Source organism: Mauremys mutica, chromosome 4 (genome assembly GCF_020497125.1).
Source record: "Mauremys mutica isolate MM-2020 ecotype Southern chromosome 4, ASM2049712v1, whole genome shotgun sequence".
In the NCBI taxonomy this organism is placed as follows: Eukaryota; Metazoa; Chordata; order Testudines; family Geoemydidae; genus Mauremys; species Mauremys mutica.
In genome coordinates this window covers 50860528-50888439 of record NC_059075.1, presented here as the reverse complement: position 1 = coordinate 50888439, position 27912 = coordinate 50860528, and the positions used below count along the sequence as shown (strand labels likewise).

At 42.5% G+C, this 27912-nt stretch overlaps 1 protein-coding gene across 6 annotated transcripts in view; it reads right to left on the bottom strand.

Annotated features, from left to right (window-relative positions):
• PRKD1 (protein kinase D1) overlaps positions 1-27912 on the bottom strand; it is a 294163-nt gene that overhangs the window by 18852 nt on the left and 247399 nt on the right. For all 6 annotated transcript variants that reach the window (XM_045016463.1, XM_045016460.1, XM_045016461.1 and 3 more), the window contains 12 exons: positions 27542-27752; positions 23556-23633; positions 18922-19126; positions 18154-18277; positions 17189-17266; positions 15678-15957; positions 12801-12853; positions 11171-11243; positions 7156-7262; positions 5979-6140; positions 3264-3362; positions 933-1200 (listed from right to left, as the gene is read on the bottom strand). In XM_045016463.1, the coding sequence (XP_044872398.1) occupies positions 933-1200; positions 3264-3362; positions 5979-6140; positions 7156-7262; positions 11171-11243; positions 12801-12853; positions 15678-15957; positions 17189-17266; positions 18154-18277; positions 18922-19126; positions 23556-23633; positions 27542-27752 (1738 nt within the window). The remainder of the gene's footprint in view (positions 1-932; positions 1201-3263; positions 3363-5978; positions 6141-7155; positions 7263-11170; positions 11244-12800; positions 12854-15677; positions 15958-17188; positions 17267-18153; positions 18278-18921; positions 19127-23555; positions 23634-27541; positions 27753-27912) is intronic.

Here is a 27912-nt window from a genome sequence, read left to right as displayed (position 1 = left end):
AAGGAGCTCAACCCAAAAGGGGAAGGGTCACATTGTGCCTAGCCCTGACAGCTTCCAACAGAAACGCAAGTATGGTTGCCTCCCAATGCCTTGGCCTGGCCACACAATTCTGCTCCCTCTATCTGGGTGGCAGCTGCTGGCTACCTTGGCTCAGACCACTCCCATTGCATAACCACAACACCTCCAACTCGAGAACTGGGCTTGGCCAGGCCAGTAGAGGGCAAAGGAGCCTGACTTATTGAGAAAGCAGAGACCACACAGGAAAGGCGGAGCTCCATGATGGATGTTCTGTTGTTTTGTACCTCAAAGGTGGCAACCCTACCTGGAGGAACTATCAGTAGTGAAAGCAGCAGGTAAGGCAAGAAAAGAATGCACTCCAACTTGCTGCTCACACACCTCGCATCTCTAAAACATCCTTTCTGCCTGAACCTAGGGTGTCCAAGGGTCAGAAGTCACTCCAGTTTTTACAATACATGTAGCTCAGCGTGCTCTTTTAATCCTTATAGTACCTGAAGAATTAAGGAACATGAACATAATTGTGCCCCTCACTCAAGGCCCTCTTGCCCAGACTTTGTCTAACACTGCACCCCCATACTCTGAAATGCACTATTTCACCACAAGGCAGACAGTGCAGGAGGTACAGAATATTAAATCCTGTGGAGACTCAAGAAAAATTCTCATTGCATCACACTATTATTTCCATAACAAAAAGCTCTGCACTGAGAACACAAAAGTTCATTGTTAAATTACAATGATCTTAATGGTAGAAGGCCTACCAAGAATGATGTTTTAAAAAGTCTGAATGATACTTGATTTGATTTGTAATTTTAATCTCTTTTTTGTCACTTGTCAAATGGAGAAAAACCCAATATAAGGCAATATAGTTATACTGTATAGGCATGCAGATTCTAGAGTCAAAAACAGGATGTTACCTTCATGAGAGATTTCCTTCCAGGGATTTGGTGGGTACATGAAAGCAGCATTCTGGATTTGGTCATGAATGTCTTCATCTTCATTGAATGGAAATGTACCACTAAGGCTCACATAAATAATGACACCCACAGACCACATATCCAAAGACCTATTATAGCCTTTGTTTCTCAGCACTTCTGGAGCTAGGTAGGCTGGTGTGCCCACTACTGAGCGCCTGAAAGACTTCTCTCCAATGATTCGGGCAAAGCCAAAGTCACAAAGTTTTACCTGTTTGAACAAAGTGTTATAGTAAAATCAACAGAAATAACATTTTAATTTTGTTTTACTCTCTGCCTACTTCAGATTCTTTTGTAATTCATTGCTGGGGCTCAGGGGTGAGCTGTGTCTTTGTCCTGTCTCTCTCGGTCTTCTCCATGGGCACCTCTTTCAAGTAACCGGCCTATGGATGCACTTCTCTCAGAGGGGAATCACACAATTCAACCCACTGTTAGCCTTGATCAACAGTTTCCCATCTGTGCTTTCCTCAGCAGGATCAAGGAACTGTGACCAGTTGGTACGCACAGTTTTGACACCAGATAGCTTGTTCAAAAATAAATAAATAAATAAATAAAGTATTTATTTATCCATAGGAACATAAGTAGAGAGAAAAGGATTACAACAACAAAAGCCTAAATACGTAAATGCTAAGCCTAACATTTCCTTCAATCAGTTAGATAGGCCAGATGGAGTCTTGGTATCTCCCTGTTCTCCTAAGGACCAAGCTGTTGTCTGCTCTTCTGCAGACTTGAGTCTCACTGTCTCTTCAGAGGCTCAGCTTTTAATCACTTTCAAGCCCCTTGTTTAAGAGTTCTCATCTGAAAGTCCCTGCGATTTCAATATGGGATAACCCCCCAGGGGCCCAGTCAGATTCCCAATTCCACATTACTGTAAGCAAACTTCAAAGGAATTATAACTTCCACTGTCCATTTCAGTACCAGCAACTGGGGATATCTACAGCTATTTACTTTTCTTGCCAACCAAAACTAAGACTGATTTCACCCTTAGATACCCTTTAGCCTGAAATGCTATGACCACCAGACCCACAGATGTGTGTGTCTCTCTCTCTCTCTCTCTCATATATTATATATATATATATATATATATATAATATAATCATGAAATTAATACAGATATTTCCCACATTCTTCACAATCATGGACCTAATTTTCAGACAGACAGGTGTGTGATTATTGTGGCTGTGTGTGCAAATGACCAATCAGCATGGTCAAAACTATCCATTTGGATGTGTAAAACACCTGAATTGTATTCTAATATTGTATAAATTAGATGTCCAATTGTCTGCAAGTTTCTGCACACAAAGTGACATGGCTGATTTTTTGAAAATCAGGTCAAATATTATTGGAAAAAACAAACAAACAAAAAAAACTAGAGCCCAAGATTTTCAAAGTAACTTGTGATTTTTGGATGTATCTAGTTGGGTACACACAAACAAATGCACACAAAATTACTGGTCACTTTTGAAACTCCTGGGCCATACAAATAACCATAGCTAAAACAACAATTTAGTAACGGGTATTTTTAGTAAAAGTCATGGACAGGTCAAGGGCAATACATAAAAATTCATGGGCCATGACCTGTCCATGACTTATACTATAAATACCCCGGCTAAATCTTAAGGGGGTTGCTTCTGGGGGGCACCGGGGCTGCTGCTGGGGGTGGGGGAGGCAGAACGTCTGGAGGAGCTGTTGCTGGGGGAAAAGCCCGGGGGTTGCTGCTGGGGTGGGGGGAGGATGTCCCAGTGAGCTGCTGTGGGGGGGGGAACGCCCTGGGGGACTGCTGTGGTGTGGCGGGGGCAGGGCCAGCCATGGCACCAGCTGCTGGGGCTGTTGGCAGCTACTGAACTGGCAGGCCGGGGACTGCCACCAGGGGAGCAGCTACCCAGGGTCCGCCGCCGGCAGCAGCTTCACAGGCCACCCGGGGACTGCAGCTCAGGCAAGCCAAACCAGCTTCTGCTTGGGTGGTCCCCAGAGCTAGCTGTTCGGGGATGCCTGAGCAGTGGCTGGTGCAGCTGGGCCTCAGGTCACTCCAGCAGCAGATGGTGGAGCTGGCTGTAGCTGTCCCCGAGGCCACCTGAGCAGCTGGCCCTAGAGCCAGCTGCTTGGGTGGCCCTAGGGTCAGCCACACTAGCCCCCGCAAAAGTCACGAAGGTTGCGGAAAGGTTCCGTGACCTCCATGACAAACACGGAGCCCTAACCATAGCTAATATTATCTAACGTCGGGACTTCTTAATATACATCAATGTTTATATAGAGAGAATATGTTCCACTTGCCTGTGGGAAAGGATCGGCTGATGCTAGCAGTACATTTTCTGGCTTGAGATCACAATGAACAATATTTTTAAAGTGAAGATGCCTCAAGGCAACAAGGATCTATGAAGAAATAGATAATCATTAACATTCAGTTTAGATATGATTCCTGACAGTAATATCAACAACAATAAACAGAGGATCATTGATTCTATTATCATCACTGGCTATTATTTATAGAGTGCCTGAAAGTTTCCTAAATGCTTTACAACATGAAATAAGATAGCTTCTTGTCCCAAACAGTTCTAAATGAACACACAATTCACAAATTTTCACAAAATTCCTTTCCTACAGTTCTGGAGTCCTACTTTTCCCCCCTGAAATTTTGGGACTCCAAAAGTGCTTCATAGTTTGGCTTGCAAAGCTCTACTGTTCAAGCTCAACATTTTATAATTTTCAAAATGTGCATTCAAAGTTTTCACAGCAATATCATAGGAGCCTTTTTTTTTTGGGAACAATTATAGCTTGTGGAAAGAAAATAGGGAGGGCCACCTGGATCTACAGTGATAAACATGCCTTTAGCCCAGTGGCTAGGGTACTCAACTGGGATGTGGGAGACACCAGTTCAATTCCCCTTCTCTGTCTGATGAGTAGAGGAGATTTGAAAAGTGAGTGCTCTAATTACTGGAGTATAGAGTTCTTTTCATTCTGTCTCTGACCCAATTAATATTTAATTACAGCGGAACAGCTTCAACAAGAGAGGCAGAGAGCCCTGCATCAGAATATATCGTACTCCAGTGGTTAGAGTGCTCACCTGAGAAGCAGGGAACCTCTATTCAAATCTCCCCACCACCCTAACTGTCTTGTGTGGATACAGTCGAACCCATTTATCTCGACCTCGGTTAACTTGCCAATCCTATTAACTCGAGGTTTTACAAGTGGAACCGCCAAACTCCCTCTTTATCTTATGGGTTTCTCATCTGTTATGTCGATTTGCCGAACCCTAATATCTCGAGCCCGGCTCCCCGCGTCCCCAGCCGCCAGCTCCCTGGCTCTCCAGCCGCGCGGTTCCCCAGCCGCCCGCTCCCCGCGTCCCCAGCCGCCCGCCCGCCCGGCCCCGCATACCCGGTCCCTGCCCGTCCCTGCCCGGCCCCGCATACCTGGTCCCCGCTTCGCCTGCCGCCCGCCCACCCGGCTCCGCTTCGCCGGTCCCCGCTTCGCCGCCCGCCCGCCCGGCCCCGCATACCCGGTCCCTGCCCGTCCCCGCCAGCCCGGCCCCGCATACCCAGTCCCTGCCCGTCCCCGCCCGGCTCCGCATACCTGGTCCCCGCTTTGCCTGCCGCCTGCCCGCCCGGCTCCGCTTCGCCGGTCCCCGCTTTGCCGCCCGCCCCTCCGCCCCGCCCTTCGCTTCGCTCGCCCGCCCGTCCCCGCAGACCCGGTCCCGGCCCGTCCCCGCCCGCCCGCCCGTCCCCGCATACCCGGTCCCTGCCCGTCCCCGCCGCCCGGCCCCGCATACCCGGTCCCTGCCCGTCCCCGCCGCCCGGCCCCGCATACCTGGTCCCCGCTTTGCCTGCCGCCTGCCCGCCCGGCTCCGCTTCGCCGGTCCCCGCTTTGCCGCCCGCCCCTCTGCCCGGCTCCGCTTCGCCGCCCGCCCGCCCGGCCCCGCATACCCGGTCCCTGCCCGTCCCCGCCCGCCCGGCCCCGCATACCCGGTCCCTGCCCGTCCCCGCCAGCCCGGCCCCACATACCCAGTCCCTGCCCGTCCCCGCCCGTCCCCGCATACCTGGTCCCCGCTTTGCCTGCCGCCTGCCCGCCCGGCTCCGCTTCGCCGGTCCCCGCTTTGCCGCCCGCCCCTCCGCCCGGCTTCGCTTCGCCGCCCGCCCGGGCATACCCGGTCCCTGCCCGTCCCCGCCCGTCCCCGCATACCCGGTCCCTGCCCGTCCCCGCCCGCCCGTCCCCGCATACCCGGTCCCTGCCCGTCCCCGCCCGTCCCCGCATACCTGGTCCCCGCTTTGCCTGCCGCCCGCCCACCCGGCTCCGCTTCGCCGGTCCCCGCTTTGCCGCCCGCCCCTCCGCCCGGCTCCGCTTCGCCGCCTGCCCGGCCCCGCATACCCGGTCCCTGCCCGTCCCCGCCCGCCCGCCCGCCCGGCCCCGTATACCCGGTCCCTGCCCGTCCCCGCCGCCCGGCCCCGCATACCCGGCCCCGCTTACCCGGTCCCCGCCCGCCCGGCCCCGCTTACCCGGTCCCCGCTTCGCCTGCCGCCCGCCCGCCCGGCCCGCTTACCCGGTCCCGCTTCGCCTGCCGCCCGGCCCGCTTACCAGGTCCTGCTTCTTTGGCTGCCCGGCTCCGAGTCCCCGTCCGGCTTCGCCGGATCCAGCCACGTGCAGGCACCGCGGTAAGGGGGCAGGGAGGGGGTGTTGGAGAGAGGGCAGGGGAGTTCAGGGGTGGGGGGGTGGATAGGGGTTTATCTCGATCATCGGTTTTTGGACTATTTTTGGCAAACCCCTAGGCCGGCGACATAACAGGGTTCAACTGTATTAGGCATGCTGAGAGCATGCCTACTGGATTGGGCCCTGTGGGGATGATAGGCAGGGCATACGAAGGTATCAACACAGGCCTTAATAATATAATACCAGGTTTAAAAAAATTACTGGTGTAAATTATGACAAAGGAAAATGTAGCAAATAATGATAACCTGATGTTAAATAACTTTCTTGGCTCTATAATTAGGTTCTTACCTGGGTAATTAAAAACTTTGTTATTCGTTCTGGCAATCTGCCTTTTTCACTTGACAAGATCATCTCCAACATGTCTCCATGGAGCTTTTCCATAACAACGAACACTCTTTCCGGTGTCTCAAACATACACTCCAGATTTACTACTCCAGGATGATGAAGGTTCTGTTAAAGACAAATATAGCAATTGAATCAAATGAGTTTTTCCCCAATACTGTAGTGAGCTCTATTTCTATATAGCTGTGCAGACTTCAGGCCCCATACACCCCATTTTATTAAAAATAGACAGCTGAACATTTTAGGCATAATTTCAACTCTACAATTTTTTCTCACCCATATGTGCAAACTTTCAACTCACATTTTACAACCATAAAATGGTAATTAGGTTTTAATTAACGCCCCATCATGCACAGATTCATTTCTATGGTAGCCTGTCAGAATGTATGGTCTCTAAGCCCATTTCATATTATTTTAAAACCAATTGTGATTGAGGCCCCATTGCTCTAGTGAACCAATAGATAAGACAGTATCTCTATGAAAAAGTTTTTAAGATTTTGAATGATAATTTAGGGAAGGGCCTGTTTAAAAGAAATCATATAGTGTCTTCCAGGGCATGCAATGTGCAGAACACCAATGCTGCAACAGCTCAATCTGTCCTATGGGGAAGAGACCTCCAGTGCAGAAGGGTAAAACTAAACACAAAACCAAATAATCAAAAAGCTAGCTCTGTGCCTGGAAGTTGTGAAGCTTTTACTGATGGTGGTCTGTGAGCCAGAAAAAACACATAACTTTACAATTCCAAGTGCAGACATTTATCTATCAGGATCAAATGACACAGAGGTACAGTTACTACTCATCAATAAAAAGCACATTGACTGGCCAGCTCACAATAATAAACATCTGTAGCATTTAATTATATCCCAGTGCATTTTTTCTGTGCTCTTTATATGGATGCTGATTAGCCAAGCCAGTAATATTTTGGTAAGAATTATTTAAAGCAGTTGTTTTCAAATCTTTCTCAAAAAGAAGCATCACTTAACACATTTAAGATCTTTATCCAGGACTTCACTGCACCATTCAAACAAAATTAGCTATCACCCAGATTGGATCATATGAATTTTACATCACGATAAGTGAAGTTAATACAGTAAATAAATGGTAATAAAATTTTAAAAAATACCTGTAAAATTGCAACCTCATTACGAAGTTGGCTTTCTTGTTTAGTTGGAAATCTTAGTTTGTCGATGATTTTAATTGCAACATCTCTTCCTGTTTTGCGATGTTTTCCTGCACATTATTAAAAAATACACCAATTAGCATGATTGGAGATGATACGCATTTGATTTTTTAGATCTCATCTTCATGGTATTTTATAAGGGCAACAATCAAGCATTTTCAAGAGAAGGCTTGCAATGAGTAGAATTGTATAAGGCATTAGAGGTTTTCTTTTGGTTTTTTTTTAAGCAAGTGAGCATTTCTTATATTAAATAAATCATCATTTGACAAAGCTGATCAAACACGATATTAATTTGGGCTATACTCGAAAAGAACCTGTGTAGTCAGACCTTACTAATTCAACCATATGATTTTCAGACTATGGACTCAAAGCTGCAAGATTCTGAACACTATGGGTACGTCTACACTACGGGATTATTCCGATTTTACATAAACCGGTTTTGTAAAACAGATTGTATAAAGTCGAGTGCATGCGGCCACACTAAGCACATTAATTCGGCGGTGTGCGTCCATGGTCCGAGGCTAGCGTCGATTTCTGGAGCGTTGCACTGTGGGTAGCTATTCCGTAGCTATCCCATAGTTCCCGCAGTCCCCCCCCCCTTGGAATTCTGGGTTGAGATCCCAGTGCCTGATGGGGCAAAAATCGTTGTCGCGGGTGGTTCTGGGTAAATGTCGTCAGTCATTCCTTCCTCCGGGAAAGCAACGGCAGACAATCATTTCGCGCCCTTTTTCCCTGGATTGCCCTGGCAGACGCCATAGCATGGCAACCATGGAGCCTGTTTTGCCTTTTGTCACTGTCACCGTATGTGTACTGGATGCCGCTGACAGAGGCGATACTGCAGCGCTACACAGCAGCATTCATTTGCTTTTGCATGATAGCGGAGACGGTTATCAGTCGTTCTGTACCGTCTACTGCCATTGTAAACTGGCAATGAGATGACGGTTATCTGTCGTTCTGTACTGTCTGCTGCTGTCATGTGTGCCCCTGGCTGAGGTCGGCCGGGGGCGCAAAGACAAAAATGGGAATGACTCCCCGAGTCAATCCCTCCTTTATGGTATCTAAAAATAGAATCAGTCCTGCCTAGAATATGGGGCTAGTGTACTAGAGAACCAGTGTATCAGAGAACCAGAGAGCACAGCTGCTCTGTGTCAGACCCCGCAGAAATGATGAGCTGCATGCCATTCACAGGGGATGCCCCTGCAACAACCCTCCTTCCCCAACCTTCCTGGGCTAGCGTGGCAGTGTCCCCCCCATTTGTGTGATGAAGTAATAAAGAATGCAGGAGTAAGAAACAGTGACTTGTTAGTGAGATAAAATGAGGGGAAGGCAGCCTCCAGCTGCTATGATAGTCCAGGCAGGACATTAAACGGTGCGGGGGAGAGGAGCCCAGCATCCCGCTGCTATGATAGTCCAGGCAGTACAGAATCTTTTCTTTACACATGAAAGGGAGGGGGCTGATGAAGCTCAGCCCCCAGTTGCTATGATGAGGACGGTTACCAGCCGTTCTGTACCATCTACTGGGAATGACCGGGAATCATTCCTATTTTTACCCAGGCGCCCCTGGCCAGCCTCACCTGAGGCCAGCCAGGAGCACTCACAGGCAGATGATGGTATTCTCAGCTATCAAGCATATTGCACTGTCTGCCACCGAGGGGGGAAGAGGAGCGGATACTGCTCTTCACTGCCACAGCATTGCGTCTACCAGCAGCATTCAGTAGACTAGGGTGACATTGAAAAAAGTAAAGAAACGATTTTTTTCCCTTTTCTTTCATGGGAGGGGAGGGAGTAAATTGACGAGCTATACCCTGAACCACCCCAGACAATGTGTTTGACCCTACTGGCATTGGGAGCTCAGCCAAGAATGCAAATGCTTTTTGGACACTGCTGTGGACTGTGGGATAGCTGGAATCCTCAGTACCCCCTCCCTCCCTCCATGAGCGTCCATTTGATTCTTTGGCTTTCCGTTACGCTTGTCACGCAGCACTGTGCTGTGGACTCTGTATCATAGCCTGGAGATTTTTTTTCAAACGTTTTGTCATTTCGTCTTCTGTAACGGAGCTCTGATAGAACAGATTTGTCTCCCCATACAGCGATCAGATCCAGTATCTCCCGTACGGTCCACGCTGGAGCTCTTTTTGGATTTGGGACTGCATCGCCACCCGTGCTGATCGGAGCTCCACGCTGGGCAAACAGGAAATGAAATTCAAAAGTTCGCGGGGCTTTTCCTGTCTACCTGGCCACTGCATCCGAGTTCAGATTGCTGTCCAGAGCGGTCACAGTGGTGCACTGTGGGATACCGCCTGGAGGCCAATACCGTCGATTTGCGGCCACACTAATCCTAATCCGATATAGTAATACCGATTTTAGCACTACTCCTCTCGTTGGGGAGGAGTACAGAAACCTTTTTAAAGAGCCCTTTATATAGATATAAAGGGCCTCGTAGTGTGGACGAGTGTGGCGTTAAATTGGTTTAACACTCCTAAAATCGGTTTAAATGTGTAGTGTAGACCAGGCCTAAGACTCCAACCCAGCAAAGCATTTGAGTAGTCCCATTGAAACAACTCACATGCTTAAGTGCTTTAATGGATCATCACTTTGCAGGATTAACTCCTATGTATTTTACATGTGATTCACAAATAAAATCTCATTATCTTAAAAATATGAACACACTTAATTGAAAATCATTCCAAATTAGCTAATGTGCTCATTGTTTATTTCTCACAGCACTAAATCCAAATGAGGTAATTTTTTGATATAGTCTGAAATATAAACAGGAAATACAATTTTATGAGGTTGATCCAGCTCCATGCCTACACATGAACCTATATCACCTCATTTCCGATTAGTTGCCCTATACTAAAAACTTCCATCGACATGACATTCAGGCCATTACTAGAACCAACTTTCCAATTATGTCTTAATATCTGTTTTCCAGAGGGAAAGTCATATGGTGATATGTTTGTGACACAGTGTTTCTATTTTCTTCTTGCTTCACAAAAACAATTATTTTCCCACCCTTCTGACATTAGTTTAAATGAAAATAATTTCCCATGCTATGGAGTTGCAGTAGCAGCTCCTTATTTAATTGTTGTTAGAGTCCAATGAAAGGATTTTTTTTGTAAAAATAGAAATGACACGGTATGAAACATTCACATTTTACAAGCAAAAAGTTTTTTTCCTCCCTCCAACTGACAGCCCTGTGAACTCAAGTCAGAATCTTAAAGTCAAGCTGTGTTCTTTCTGGCTTATAAACTATTGCCAGAAAAAGATTCTGCAATTCAAATTCAGTGAACAATTCTGTTCATGATTTGCAAGCCAGAAAAGAATCCTATTTACTCTCCTCTAGCTACGTTTGCTCTGCACTGCTGACGAAAGTAAAACATAATAAAAACTTACATTTGTCATTAAGGTCAGCAGATATGACTGAATAAAAACAGGGAACTTGAGTAAACAGATTCTGATTTTACATAGAAAACGGTACTTTCCATCTGAAATTCAGCATGTTTTGTCTCTTGCCAGAGGATTTTTTTTCCCAAAGTTGAAGTGGATCAGATGAGTCATTTGTGAGATATGTGACTTTAAAAAAATAGTATTTCTCTTTCGAAAAAGGTGTGACTTTTTTTTTGGCCCTCTCATTCAAGAGACTTGTGTCTGTGAACTTCAGGTTTACTGTGTTCACTAACCTTTATGGAGAATTTGTGTGTAATATCTGTGCTAGGTAGAGAAATGAAGCTGCTAATTATAAGCAGAATAAAAATAAAGTAACATATTGTAAACTAAAGCAAAATAAAATATGTTTAGTTTCTTAGTATGAAATATATTCAACTGACAGCTAATTTCCTGAATGGTACCAATTCATTTCAAAATCCAAATACCCTGAACGTTTAGGAAATGTTACCTGTCATTAAGACTTGGTTTTTTTATATAAAAAACATATTAACAAACAATTGGGTCCTACCTCCATAAACAATTCCAAATTGTCCCGATCCCAACACTTCATCTGGGAAGATTTGGTATACTGTACTAATATCCTGTTGGTATGAATATAATGCATATTAAGCATTGAGATATGGAAATAAAGTCTTCTTTTGAAAAAATTTTCAAATGAGAGCTAGCATATTTTTAGAATAGCACATTTTAATGAAATGTTAGAGTAACAGAGAGTCTTGGGGCATCCAGATGGATTTTCTAAAGCAAACAGCGGGAGTGCAGTGGGGCGTGCAGTAACCATAAACTAGACAATACTGGCCCCTCGGTTTTTATGAGTGGGTAGAGGTGCAGAATTTAGAGGCTCTTTTTTTTTACTTTTTCAAAGTCCACAACCAGAGAGAATAATGTCAACAAGTTGTGAGTCTGAGAAAACCTAATAACTTTGGGCTTCAGGTTCTTTAAACTTCTTCCCCAGCTGAGAGATGTGCAGAAAGAAAAGAGCTCCCCTCGATATTAGGGTATACAGTGAACTCCCCCTCATCAATTCCTAGTGCCTAACTGCAGGTAGAATAAGAGGCTTGTGTAAGACAGTTGGCAGATTCACCAGCTGGGGCAAACCAAATAAAGTGCAAATGCTCAAGGTTAGTTCCACATCCCTATCTTCAGGGCTGTTATTTAATAAACGGAAGGTGCAGAAAGGCTCAAAATGATTTAAAACTCTTTTAACAGAGCGTGTTTCTGTTTTCTGCAGCTGGATAGGAGATAGCCCTTTCCTGGCTAATATGGAGAGCTACAGTAGGGCCTCTGTGATCTTGGGTCTCTCTGGTCTGTGACCCCTGCCTAAACATATGTTTACACTGCAATCATGAAGTACAGACATACCTGAGCTAGCTTTAATCTAGGTAACTTGTGTACCAGAGCAGTGAAGCCATAGTACTACAGACTTCAGTGCAGCTACCCCACAAGTAAATACCCATGGTTCCAGGCAAGCTTGTTTAGCCTGTGCTGCTGCAGCTTCACTGTTCTGGTACTCGATCTAGCTAGATTAAAGCTAGCTCAAGTATGTCTATGCAACCTCATGATTGCAGCGCAGATATACCCTTACAGTCAGGAAGCCTGCAGGTCACATAGTTGTTCCTAGTCATGTGCCCCATTGACTACAGTTCCCAGTTTTAAAGGGATCAAAGGCTGTAACCGGTACACTGAGATGTGCACCCATAAGCCACAGATCCAGGCCCTGGCATAGCTCCATTCTTGGGAAGATGTGCAGTGCAGAATGCCTACTCTTTCTTTGGCAACAGGAGAATGTATATTTACTAAGATTTGAGACTATCCTCTTAGGTGTATATTTTGCAGTGCTTCTACAAACAACACCTATGCAAGCCAATTTTACCTGGCTTGCCTTTAATAATCAACATACTGCAACAAAAGTTAACTAATCTACCCATTCAACTAAGCTACCAAAATGTAATTCTTCTGTCTGAAGAAAAGAGTACTGCAAGGGAGATTTCCTTAAGACCTAATTGTATTTCTGCAAAATATCACCAAGTGAAAAATGGCTGATAAGCAATTCTCTCAAACACTCCTCTTACCAAAACAGATCAATTTCTTCACAGACTTTATCATATGTCTAACACCAACATTCAGAGAACACTCACCACATTTTCTTGAATCTGGCAGTTTGATACCGAAATACTGATGGATATATCCCCTGGGGGAAAAAGTGAAATAAATACTCTAGATCAGTGGTTCTTAACCTTTACTGCAGCCTGCACCTCTTTGGTTCTCAAAAATATGTTCTCGCACCTCTTATAAAAAATCATTAAAATAGGTCAGTTCTTTAAACCTAGATATATCATAACTATAGATTGAAAGAGATATAATTATACATTTATTTAAATGTTGCAGTTAAAATTTAATGCAGTAATCGTTTAAAATGTATGTTAATAAATATGTAGGTTTGATGAAACAAAGTAGTCATACGTATGTGCCTGTGCTTAATTTGTGTTTTTGATGATTTACCTTCTAAAAAAATCTGGCATGTCTAGCACACCCAAAAAGGGCACCCCAGGTTAAGAATCACTGCTCTAGATAGTTGTGCTTTTAGTTCAAACATTTACTAAAAGTCTCTTCTTATTACATTATATTAATACCTACTGACAATCCAGAAATTGGACCAATTAGGTCATCTTGTTCAGCTCCCCGCCAAGACTGTATATTGTCCACATTTACATGATTTGAGCAATTTGGCTTCCACTTCCTTTTGGATGTGATTCCAGAGTCAGACAAAATTTCATTATTTAAATCTTTCTTTGAACAATTTCATGCGATTACTACTGCTTATCATCTCTTCATCACTTTAATCAATCCCATTCTATCCTTGGAATTTACACCTTTCAAATATAATATTTCAGTATGTAAATGTCATTGCATGTGGGGCAAATTATTAATATTTATTACTGGTTTACAGTGTTACCCTTATTACCCATTGTGCTTTCCAGACCTTCAAGAGGGGACAGTCATATAAAGCCTATATATCGTCTTGAGTGGCCTGAGATTGAGTTTTCCCTTTCTAAAGGTTAGATCCCAACCACCTGAAGACGAAGAACCCTATTCTATTCTATATTGGTTCTTATAACACCCTCACTACAATAATATCTGAGGACCTTCAAACAGTCTATTAAGCAACAGGACTAATTTCTGTCACGTGTGTTTCATTCTCTTTCTCACCCTCTGCAGTGTTTGGTTTTTGTGAGACAGGATTCAAAAATGTACATTCTGCTCTGTGTTTACATTTGAGAAGGCAGGTCAAAGAGCCTTGCACCTTGAGCGGAAGGTGGTGAAGACTGTGACGGTCTTTAGTTACTGTAGGAGTTCACTCCAGTCTTGGACCAGCCCTTGAGAAAGCAATGTCTTCTGAGCAGCTGAGCTTTATTTACCCTATGATAGAAAGTTCCATTATGCCTAAGGAGTGGAGCTGTGAGCAATATCTTCATCCCAGACTTTAGGCGATCTTTTAGATATACTGGGCCCAGGCCATTGAACATCCTGAAAACAAGGACTGAGACCTTACAATTTAGGGTTAAGTTCATGGGAAGCCAGTGAAGAGAGCAGAGGAAAGGTGTGATGTGCTTATTGATCTGCTGGTATTGCTGAGGAAATGCGCTGCAGTGTTTTGTACGAGCTGGAGTTTCCTAAGGGCTGGAGGTGTTATGCCCAGGTATACCACATTAATATAATACTGATGAGGAGTGACAAAGGTGTGTATAACTGAGGTGAGATCATCTTACGCAAGGATGGCATGGCGTCTTCTAGTCAGTCAGAGAGCACAGAAAATGCTACTCACTGATGCTGCTAGGTGAGAGCTTAGCATGAGTGAGGAGTCCAAGAGCACTCCTAAACGGCATACTGAACTGACCAATTGGGCAAGTTTGCTTTCAACCAAAGGAGACTGCACTATAGCTGTCTTGCTTGGGTTCAGCTTCAATCTGCTGTTCTTAATCCATGAATTGATTTTGTCCCAGCACTGGGCCATCTGGGTGGTAGTTGTATAAATCATATGTGGTGAAGTGTAAGTAGAGCTTTGTGTCGTTCACAGACCAGTGATCTAGAAAGTGGAAGAAACTCTATCTGGTCCACAGCGAAGTAATGATGGGCCCCCTACCAACTCAGCAGATGTTTATGTTGGCAGGAGAGCCACTATTACCCCAAGAATAGGCAGGACTACAAGGGGCTCCATATGGAGCTGAGTGAGTGCCTTTATGTGGCCCTGCCCACCAGCAAGCCCTCCAACAGGAGGTTATCAATGATCAGAGGAAAAGCCTACACCTCACTATTGCTCTAAATAACCCAGAATTGAGAGTGGAATATTTCCTAGCCTTCCTTGAAATATAGTTTTTTTCAAAAAACAAATGAAACTCTTATGACCCAGCTCTTGTCCCATCCTCTCCATCCCTCGGTTCCCACCACCCCCATACAAACCGCTGCATAACTCCACTTGAGGGGAAAAGGAGGGAACCCACAATCAGAAAAGTGGGACAAAAGGAACTGAGAACTCAATTACAGGCTCTCTAGCAACCCAAAGGTGCATAACCTTCTTTACTCTTGTTGGTCTTGCGTTGGCCTCATCCCCCAAGTGCAAGCAATGTATGCAGCCTTCTGGGGCTCAGGCTCCCTTAGGACACTATGTGCCCTAGTCTGAATACGGTCAGTAGTCATGTCAGTAACTCCAGTTAGGAGGAGGATGATGCACTAATTTAGGACAAGCTCTAAAGTTTCTTGTACATTATTTGCTTGCTAATAAATTTGTATATTGAATATGCATACACTCATGCAAAACTTAGCCCAAAATGTTCCAGTGAGAAACTACAAACGGCTTAAAATATATGGATGGCCAGTTCCTCCACAGGAGTACATGGGCACAACCTTGTTGACATCAGCGGAACTATGTTCACTTATACCAATGGAAGATCTGGTCCATATATATTTTAATCCACTGCCTTTATGTAAAGATGGAACTGGGTAAATCAACTTACTGTGCAGGCTGGGTCCTGATCCAACTGAAGCCCCTTTAGGAATGACAGGCATCAGAGCATGCTGAATTGCCATCTCCCACATTCTCGCAACATCCAGACCAATGCCACTGGTGAGAACACTATTATTCAGTGGTACACTTGAGAGGTTTTCTAGGTTTTCTCCAACATAATAAACTACATTTGCTGTGGTTATTTCAAAGCAATGGGGATTGGCTTCTTGCGACAGTAAAGTGAAGTTTTTTGCAGGTTCCAGGGACAAAATTTCAGATAATGGAATTTCCTGAGGAGAGAAGATATTTCCTTTTTTTCAATCAGATCTATCAACATATTGTCAAATAAGACTAAAACATGGACCACATTTAATTTAATTGTGGTTGTGTAACTAAAAGCAATGTGTTTTTATAAACAAATGTAGAGACTAACCTTGTAACTTGGACTTCACAATGCACAGGTCTGTTTGGGAGGCCACTGCAAGTGGTTCTTTGCAAGACCAAGTAGCGCTTTTAAATAATTGTGAATTCATCACAGAGATGAAGTGGGCAATGTCAGGCAGGTATGAGTAGGGCTGCTCCATACATAAGCAGACCTCCATTAGAAAAATAATTGCCACCTTTCTCATAGGTGCTGGAATTAGGGGTGCACAGGGTGTGGCAGCACCCCCTGGCTTGAAGTGGTTTCCATCATATACAAGGTTTACAGTTTGGTTCAATGGCTCTTAGCACCCCCATTATACAAATTGTTCCAGGACCCCTGCCCTTTCTTGCCATAAGTAAGGTATATGTGTGGGAGGATTCAGCTGCTTTGAAGTGAGAGAGAAGACACAAATTAAGGCCCCATTCACAACAACACATGAGCCTGTGTTTAATGACCATTAACTTCAATGGGACCTATTTAAAGTTAAGCACATGCTTAAGTGCTTTCCTGAATCAGGGCCCAAATGGTCAAAGATGACAGCAAAAACTTTAAAACATTCTTTATTATTTAACATTTATATTGCCATGATGCCCAAAGGCTTCTACTACCTTTGTAACAAGGGATACGTGAGAACAAAAGCCATACCTATTACAAGTCTAAATCAGAACACTAATGGCCCAATGGACAAAATTAAAACATCCCCCTCCATATACATAGTAATTTAGATAGGTTTTGAATGATGGGAGTGTTAGAAAATGAACCCTCTGTTCACAGATCATTTCCTAAATGGGTTTTTCAGCAGAGTCTGAATCTCTCACCAACAGTAAAAATATTATCACTTTGACAGCATGAGTATTATGCTGGCCATTGTAACATTAAATTCTATTGTTTTTTGGTTGTTACAGACAAGGTAAAGGTAAATGTATTCAAGTTCAATGATGAAAACAAATATTGAACAGTGTAGTTCAAAGATTTACCACTAGTGTAGTACAAATAAGTATGAACTAACTCAGCTATTCACTCCAATTCTTGATCATTATATGTCAGTACTGGAAAAGATTGAAAAGCCCTGCATAAATATCAGAAGCCATCTTTACCTTGTAATATTTGCTTCCAGTATCATTTTGAAAGAGTGTAATGCATTTGCTGTCTAGCCTCCAGTAGTGTCTTTTCCTCTATAATAAAAAATAATAAAATAATTTCTTAACAGCTTTTTTAAAGTAAATGAACAAGATATTGTTATTAACATTCACTTTTGCAAAAGTTTTATTTAACTCTACAGTGGTTAGGTGAAGAGATTTGTATTAAATGATTTGCAGGAGGACTCTATTTGTTAGGGGAGTAGTCTTGGGTTCAGAGAGGTGCCTTTTTCTGTCCCCTTGAAAATCTGTTCAGATCCATTCAATCTGCATAATGCTCAACAGAGTTTGCTAGAGGTTTGCTGCTAAAATTACTCAACATTCCATCTGAAGCGAGCATGATCCCTAGTGTTTCACTTCAGCATGCCACACAAAACTGAACTTCTTATCCTTGATTCAGCAGTTACGAAGGAAAATAACGTTTCCCCCCCTCCAAGTTTTCCATGTCCCTCTTAGTAGCCATGGATGTTCTTGAATCAGACAGTGTAATTTTCAGTTTTACAAAAGCCCTGACTTTCCTTTATGTCTAGGTAAGAAATGACAGTCAGAAGTTAAAGCTATTTTTCAGAACATCTCAGGTAATAGACAGATATATTGATTTTGTTTTCTTAGATTTATTTTTTTCAAATTTCTTCATATTCTTCTTGCTACAGTAAATCTGACACCTTTAGATTTGTTTTGTGCTCTAACTAATTCTCTCCTGGAGGAGTGAATATTTGTTACATGTGCTTCAGGCTTTGAGTATTAGACCTTAGATATAAAATAGTTACAACGTTAGGCCCCGATCCTGCAAACATTGAGTAACTTTGAAGTCAATGGTACTATTTTTGTGAACAAAGTGTGTAAGTTATTTGCAGGATCAGGTCCTTCAGTATTATAAATTATATGTAGTAAGAGATGTCTTTGTTAACATTCTTTCTTACCAGTGTGTCCTTGCTGGTATAGTGAACCATCCATCCTTCCTTCATTACTGTGCTACTTTTCCTTTTTGTGTGCTTGACAGATTGCACCACTCTCATTAGTGGAATATTGTTGCTTGTTGAAGGGCTTAAAAAAATCAATAAAAGCTGCTTAAAAATTAGACAATTTTAGACAAAACAGAAGAAAATCGTTTCAAAGCATGACACAGTATGTCATGTTTCTACATTTACTGTTACTAGCTGATTTGCCAGTGTGTGTGTGGTATACCATCTCCGATTTTCAGTGACCACACCAACCTGAGGAATCTGATGAGCCCATTACTGGTCCTGATTTTGAGAAACAAGCACACAACTAAATGTGCTACATCATTTTTCATCCCCATTGCAGAGGTGTGTACTTACATCTCAAGAGCAGGTCGGAGAACCATTCAGTTGAAACCACAAATATTCTAACACAACGTTTAGAAAATAGCAGGAAAAAAGTAAAAATCAAAGTCTAAAAAAAGAATATTCTTGTTTTACTTCATAACCAAACAGACCTAGGATGCTTGTTTTCTTTTCAATTTGCTGCTGCTTTATCTACAAGACAGTATATATAGTCCTCTCTCAAATCCCTTATAAGTGTATCCAGTGAAGCAGCTGCAAGAGTTATTTGAGAATCCATTCTCTTTAGGAATCAGAATATCTGCAGATTTTTCAAGTTTTTGACTCAGCTATAGACATAGTAGGTGCAATAAGATATGGCAGTAAAGGTTGTGCTACCCGGCTCACCTGATCATTCTGTTAGAATCATCATGGTCAGGATCGGGATCTTGCATTTCCCCATTGTCACTGTGGCATCCTGTCATTGACATCTCAGAATCATGAGCCATAGACTCGTCCATGTCATCCATAAGACCACTATTTCTTTCACTGTCATTGTCATCACTTCCTTCTTCCATGACCACATCTGACTCAGCACCAGGACTAAGCAAATCTGGAATATGGTTTTCAGAATTACATAAAAATAGCAGAGATAGGTCAAATCAAAACCACGGACTTAGGGAAAGTTCAGGTCCCCATCTGATCACTACAGCCTCTAGCCCATCTCTGCCACAAAAGTAAGCCTATTACACTGACAAGTATGAAGTTTAACTAGTTATTGGGAATCACTATCCAGAACCCTAAACCTGTCAAAATGCAATACTTTCAGAAAGAAAATGTGAAATATGATCTTCTGTTAAAACTGTCAAAGTCAAAGCAAGCATTTTTAATCTATGGGCCTTTGTTCAAACTCTGTACTCATAGGCATTCAGCCTCTATAATTCTTGGCAGATTTTCTATGAAGCTTGAATGATGTGCACCATGCCTGATAGTTGTTGGCAGTTCACAGGTGCAAACTGATGTGTAGTTAGGTTGGAGAGCAGGAATTTCAAACCTAGCAATTTCCTGTTATGTGACCATAAACTATTAAAATAAACTATTAAAATATATATATATAGTGCTATGGTAAATAATTACCTTGGGAGTATATATATATATATATAGTGCTATGGTAAATAATTACCTCGGGACATCTGGTCACCCTTTGTTCAATATCATGCATTAACATGCCATTCTTTGCAACTTCTATGCAAAGGGGGGAAAAGTGGTGAAAAGAGGGTGATATTTTCCTTTTAGTTAATATATATATTACTATTAAATAATATATATATATATTAAAATAAACTCCCAAGGTAATTATTTACCATAGCACTATATATATAGTGCTATGGTAAATAATTACCTTGGGAGTTTATTTTAATAGTAATATATATATAGTGCTATGGTAAATAATTACCTTGGGAGTTTATTTTAATAGTAATATATATATTATTTAATAGTAATATATATATTAACTAAAAGGAAAATATCACCCTCTTTTCACCACTTTTCCCCCCTTTGCATAGAAGTTGCAAAGAATGGCATGTTAATGCATGATATTGAACAAAGGGTGACCAGATGTCCCGATTTTGCAGGGACAATCCTGATTTTTGGGTCTTTTTCTTATACAGGCTCCTATTACCCCCCCACCCCTGTCCCAATTTTTCACACTTGCTGTCTGGTCACCCTAACTGAAAAGAAGGTGCCCATGTTTAACATGAAAATAGTAGATTGATCTCAACAGTTCCATTATAAGACAGCATTGCAAAATGGATTAATCTCAGGATGGATGTGGAGTTTGTAGAGGTGAAACAAAGACAGGGATAGGTGAAACCAAGGCCGAATTCACCAGTGGTTAGGTTCCTCCTTCTTTCAAGTATTAAGATGAGGCACAGATTGCATCTCCTTAGTGGTTGCTAAAACTAAAAATCTCTAGCTGGAGCCAGTTTGATTCTGTTATGTTATGTGCTCCTTCAGCAGTAATTTAAATTTCATATTGTGTTTATATTTGTTTCTCCTAACATGGTGTTGAACTTTCTTCTTCACTTCAAGATATGAGTTGCCTAAGTGAGATTAAAACAAGAAATAACATGTATTATATACAATATACCTATATCTCTTTAGCACAAGCAAATTATTTTGGCCTATTTGAACCCTGATGCTACACAGGCTATGATTCAACCACCCAAAACCTGTAGTGCTGACAGGTAGAAAAGACAGCATTAGATTTTCTGGGGTATTCCCTTTCAGTTGTTAGCACTGTAGTTGTTCCCACTCAGCTAGCCATGTATAGCAATCTGACACAGGGAAATACCATCTGGAAGACTCTGCGCATTCTCAACGACCCACTCATCTATCTATGTGGGAGGTTCTTCTCAAATGTCAGGTAATAAAAATAAAGTCAGTCAGACAGTAAAGGATGCCCAGTGAAGAAAGAGAACACGAAAGCTTTTCTGTCAATCAACTTCACACAGATGGCAAGGGGCTGGAGGAGAAGAGAGAGGAGGAAAGGTCCCTGTGGCATACAATTAGGTATGTTAACCACTCAACTCATAGGCTATAGTTTAATACAGTTTGGATTCTAATCATTTATATGTGGCTGTGCAAAGAACATATTATACCCCATTTGGCAGATGTAACCATATGGCCATGGATGGCACATTAAGGTCTGGGGCTCTGTTTTTCCCCCAACACTTAAACATTTTTAATTTTTATGTATAATAAAACCACAAGTGGTTAAAAATAATCTCTCACATTCAGTGTTCAATTTGTTTATTAATGAAATCATACTTTGAATTTCATAGCTCCAGCCTTCAATTGCTATTCTGGGGGAGAAGCATCACAGAGCAGATGGGCAGAGTGACATTTTTATTTTTATTTATTTATTTAGATTTAAAGTATTAGAAAGACACCTATCCAAGGCTCTATTTAAATAAATACAATGAGATATAAGGATGAAACTTCCTGTTGTAGTGGGGCCCTACATTCCTGCATCTAGGATGCAGCACACAGAGTCCTAGTGCTGGGTGTGGACAGGTGATGGAGAACTCATTAGGTACTGGGGGAAAGCAAGATTAAGCAGATACTGTATAGGGGGACAGGAGCTGCAGATGGCTAAGCCCTGCTTCTGAAGAGCTGTACTTGGAGAAGAGAGAACTGGCTTCCTGTCAGCACCTTCTATACACTGTCTGCCTCCTTCCCCAGCAGCAGCTTCAGACAAGCTTGCTTCATTCTATCGTTTCCACAGAGATAGCACCATGTGCCTGTCATCAGCTTGGCACCAGACACACATGTAGGAGGGAAGTCAGTGAAAACAGCATGGTACTTTTCCAAAGGGAAAGGCTGGAGTGACTGGGAAATGGACTGCAGCTGTCAGCGAGGAAAGCAGGTGGTTTCAGGCAGTGATTAAGGAGCAACTAAGAGAGTGCCTTGGTCATTCATCCCAGCTCTTGAAAAACAGCACCTGTTTCACTCTCTGCCTGTGGCTCAACTCCTTCACACCACACTTCTCCTTAGCACTGCCCTATGTACCCCCAGCCAGACAGCAATGTGACTCATGGTCCCTCTCTTACCCCACCTAGCTCTGTGTTCATACGTATTTGCACTGTCAAAATAGAAGTTGAGTTGGAAAAGCTGCATAGATTAATTTTTTAAAAGCAACTGGAAGTTCTCTACAGAGAAGAATCAATAACATCACCAATAAAATTAACATATGAACAATTTACAGCATATTTTTGGCCCCTGGATTTGAAAATTATGCTGTGTTCTTCCTTACTTGGGCATCATCCCCAGTTACCCTGACCGAACAGAGGTATATTACAGGAGTGGTTATGGTGAACTGAAGTATACATCTTGTCCAAGATTTTTTAAAAAATGACCAGAGGTTTTGGGTGCCTACTTAATAGGGGCCCGACCATAGAAATTGTTGAGCACTGACCTGAAAAATCAGGCCCCTAATAAGTTGTCTCAAGTTGGGCACTCAAAATCACAACCATTTTTTAAAACCTTCACCAACTAGCAACAAACATGGAACATTCTCATTTTTATAGTCAGTTTTCCCTAGTTTAACGACACTTTATCCAACATTTATTTAAAAAAAATCTTTATTTTACTCTCAATATTTGTTTAGTGAAGCACAGAATTAAGAAACAAGGTTTAACAGAGGAAATTGTTTAATAAAAACCTTGTGTGTACTTTATTTAAGTTATGAAGAGTTCAAGCTGACAACTTAAAATATTGCACCATGCATTAGGAAATGTAACACTTGACCACATTTTTTCTTCCCTTATCTCATGGAAAATGACATTTTCAAAGTAATCAGCAACTAATCTAAAACCACCCTCCTTTCCCCCAGTGCCGTCTGTCAAGTATACCCCTACATTCCTGCGCTTGACACAAAACTGACACCACATGCAGGGGAAAGTGGGCAGATTTTCAAGCTTTGATTTCTGGCAAGCAGTTGATGTAATGAGCATCATGCCAACAGGAATGAGTAGAATTTTTTTCCTGGAGGGTCTTCCCAGTTCTTTCAGGTATACATTTCTGTTCAGGAAGATTATCCTACAAGTAAACACATGTTCCTTCCCAGACTAAAATACAATTTGTTTTTGTCTCCGATAGGTAAATGCCCTCTTTTATTGCGTAGGGGTTTGGAAGTATTTTGGCAGCCACTGACACCCCACAAAATGTATGCTGCTGACAGCCCATACTCAGTGAAACATTTTATGGTCATAGCCTGCTGTCTGTTCTGCCAATATGGTACAGCTGTGCCTATCTACAGGTACTAAATATCTTGGAGAACCCCTTTTAATGAAGATGAAATATGAACCCCCAGTGGGTTTCCTCCCACACTTCATCTTCAATACATAAACAGAAATATTATAAAGCAAAAGCCATGTCAAGGCAATGGGAAAAAACTCTTTCTCCAAATTGCTTTACAAAACTCCTCCTTCCTTTAATTGTTAGTTTAAACACAGACAGTTAGAGTCATTAAGATAACGTACCTCCGTTAATGGCTACTTCACCAAGGCAGTTATTTGGCACTTTAGGTGCACAGCGCTTGTGACAATTGAACCTACAATCTGATTTAAAAAAATAAAATAAAAAAAAAGGATAATTTTGTTGATTTCCCTTTTTCACTGAAAAAGTTCTACACATAAAAGTTACCATCTCTGTCATTTGATTAATGTGAAGTTAACCTGAGGTGGCCAGAGAATGCTATGCTGGCCACATGCCAATGCAACTCACAGGATACACACTCTAGAAGTTTTCCTGGGGGGTGAGGAGGGAGTATTAATTATGGCAATCTGGGTGGGGGCTTGTTCAGAATGGAGGTGATGTCCTAGCCTTATCCACGCAAAGACCCGAGGGCTTGGTTTAAAGACCTTTATTCGTCCTTCCAATGAGTGAACTGCAGATCAGGCTGCAGCCTGACTAGTTGGTACTACAGAATGGGGCACTATCTCCAATTCTGAAGACTGATATTGAGAATAAGAGAAATCTGTCTAGGGTTTTAGATAACAATATGACTGTTCTTTACAATGGTACATAATTTTAGTATGGTATTTTCAGGACATATTTAAGTGGTTGTTTCAGTAATTTTTCTCTTTGTTGTGATACTTTTAAACTTGGCTCAATTTATCTTCTCTATTTTTGCACGTTTGTATATACAGTAGAACCTCAGATTACGAGCTGACCGGTCACCCAACCACACACCTCATTTTGAACCAGAAATACACAATCAGGCAGCAGCAGCAGAGAGAGAGAGAAAAAAGTAAATATAGTACAGTACTGTGTTAAACGTAAACTACTAAAAATATAAAGGGAAAGCTTAAAATTTATCTGACAAGGTAACAAAACTGTTTCTATGCTTGTTTCATTTAAATTAAGTTTCAAAGCTGTATTAAGTAAATGTTCAGTTGTAAACTTTTGAAAGAGACCTGAACATTTTAGATTAACGAACAACCTCCATTCATAGAAGAATATCAGAGTTGGAAGGGACCTCAGGAGGTCATCTAGTCCACCCTCCTGCTCAAAGCAGGACTTAATCCCCAACTAAATCATCCCAGTTAGGGCTTTGTCAAGCCTGACCTTAAAAACCTCTAAGGAAGGAGATTCCACCACCTACCTAGGTAATCCATTCCAGTGCTTCACCACCCTCCTAGTGAAAAAGTTTTTCCTAATATCCAACCTAAACCTCCCCCACTGCAACTTGAGACCATTACTCTTTGTTCTGCCATCTGCTACCACTGAGAACAGTCTAGATCCATCCTGTTTGGAACCCCCTTTCAGGTAGTTGAAAGCAGCTATCAAATCCCCCCTCATTCTTCTCATCTGCAGACTAAATAATACCAGTTCCCTCAGCCTCTCCTCATAAGTCATGTGCTCCAGCCACCTAATCACTTTTGTTGCCCTCTTCTGGACTCTTCCCAATTTTTCCACATCCTTCTTGTAGTGTGGGGACCAAAACTGGACCCAGTACTCCAGATGAGGCCTCACCAATGCCAAATAGAGGGGAATGATCATGTCCCTCGATCTGCTCGCAATGCTCCTACTTATACAGCCCAAAATGCTGTTAGCATTCTTAGCAACAAGGGCACACTGTTGATTCAGATCCAGCTTCTCGTCCACTGTAACCCCAGGTTCTTTTCTGCAGAACTGCTGCCTAGCCATTCGGTCCCTAGTCTGTAGCAGTACATGGGATTCTTCCGTCCTAAGTACAGGACTCTGCACTTGTCCTTGCTAAACCTCATCAGATTTCTTTTGGCCCAATCCTCCAATTTGTCTAGGTTCCTCTGTATCCTATCCCTACCCTCCAGTGTATCTACCACTCCTCCCAGTTTAGTGTCATCTGCAAACTTGCTGAGGGTGCAATCCACGCCATCCTACAGATCATTAATGAAGATATTGAACAAAACCGGCCCCAGGACCAACCCTTGGGGCACTCCGCTTGATACCAATGCCAACTAGACATGGAGCCATTGATCACTACCCATTGAGCCTGATGATCTAGCCAGCTTTCTAGCCACCTTTATAGTCCATTCATCCAGCCCATACTTCTTTAACTTGCTGGCAAGACTACTGTGGGAGACTTAATCAAAAGGTTTGCTAAAGTCAAGGAATAACACATCCACTGCTTTCCCCTCATCCAAAGAGCCAGTTATCTCATCATAGGTATTCGTAGGGTCCCGAGGTGTTCGTAACTCTGAGGTTCTACTTTACTAGTATTAGACTCCATGAATAATTTTTATCATTTTATCATTTATCAGTTACCCTGTGGAGACGGCTTTAACTTAAAACAAGAGTAGAAATATACTAAAGAGGAGGGACTGGGAGAAATTTGTTCTGTCTATATTGTAAATTGTATCAGTTTAACTTTAAATTGGTTTAAAAACTGATTGAGTTAAATCAGTGCAAAACCCTGTGTGGACACCCTTATTTCTTTTAAAACTAGGTTTATACTGATTTGCATAACTCTGTAGGGAATCAAGTTATGCTAATTAAAACAAGTTTATATCAAAGTAAGAGTGTCCACACAGAGTTTTTGCACTTAGTTAGTTTACAACCACATCTTTAGTTAAACTGGTATAACTTTGACTTTAGACAAAGCCCTCGTCTGAGGGCTTGTCTACACTGGCAATTTACAGCGCTGCAACTTTCTCGCTTAGGGGTGTGAAAAAACACCCCTGTGAGCGCAGCAAGTTTCAGTGCTGTAAAGCGCCAGTATAGACAGTGCTCCCAGTGCTGGGAGCTACGCTCCTCGTGGAGGTGTGGTTTTTAGAGCGCTGGGAGAGCTCTTTCCCAGCACTGCACCATGACCACACAAGCCACGTTAAAGCATTGCCATGTCAGCACTCTAGCGTTGCCAGTGTAGACTAGCCCTTAGGCTTTGTCTACAATGGCACTTTCGTCATTAAAACTTTTGTCACTCAGGGGTGTGAAAAAACCCAGCCCTGAACTACAAAGGTTTTAACGACAAAAAGCGCAGGTGTGGACAAAGCCTAAGGGCTAGTCTACTCTGGCAACGCTACACGAGCTCTCTCCCGGCTACACTGCGCACCTTACAATGGCATGGCTGCAGCGGCATAGCTGCACCGTTGTAAGGTGCACAGTGTAGACATAGCCTTAAACAGCTGATTTCAGAGTATGCTGCTTAACATTACAAGAGGGACTTAACTGTGGCTAATTTAAGGTTGTCTTCACTAAGATAAAAGGTGTTTGTTTTTTCTAGCGAACACAAGACCACTATTTTAGTATGTGCCAGCTCATCAAGTTGAACTCCTAGCCTAAGTTCCAATTTGACCAGCTAACACGCTACTTTCCTTGTCTATGTTAGAGTTTTAAAACACATTAGTCAGAATATGCCAGCTAACATGTTCTTATAAAATCCACATCCTTTTATTGTAATCAAGACAAATCCATAGGCCCTTAACTTTAAGCATGAGTCTTTGCAAGACTGAGGCCTTAAAGACACTTTAATGACAGCAACAGCTATCTGCTCAATGAGGGATTATAATCATCACAACCAAAATATAAGTACAACTCTAACACTACATGGTAAATATTTTGAACTGTTATTATTGATGTTTCACATATTCAGTTCTTATGCACCTGATCGGGTTCTTCCACTAGATTCATGTAAATTGTTAACACACATAGATTATTAGGGTTGGAATGGACCTCAGGGGGTCATCTAGTCCAACCCACTGCTCAAAGAGGGAAAAATCCCCAACTAAATTCCCAAATTGCCCCCTCCAGGATTGAACTCAACCCTGGGATTAGCAGGCCAATGCTCAAACCACTGAGCTACAAAAATATTAAAACAATGTAGTGAACCAAGAAAAGGCTAGCCATATTGATGTTTTATACAAATTACTGTACACACAATTTTTAATAAATTCAGATCACAGCCTGAAAAGAATAGTATTATTAAAAATTCTGTGGTCTTCACTTGTAATGTTGCAATCAGCATATTGTTGATCACACTTACCTTTACACTGCAAGCCCTGTCTAAAAAGCCCTTTGAGAAGCTTCTTACAGTACTGGCAAACTGTTGGGCGTGTGTAGGAGTGGATGACAAAAGTGTGAGGCACTTTAACCTTGGAAAGTAAAATCTTGTCTAGTTGAATAGGTCGTCCAATGTAGGACTGTGAATTTGACCTCTTCTCTCGCCCAATGAATGATTCAGATGGTGTCTTTTGCTGTAAATACACAGAGAAGGAACATTTTAAACACATCTAGGTTAGTCGCTGATTTTTAAAGAATGTAAGGTTCAAGCCCACTTGCTACAAAAATTAAAAAGTCTTTAATCTGAAAAAGTAATTATAAATATTTAAGCAAAAACCAAATATTACCCTAAAA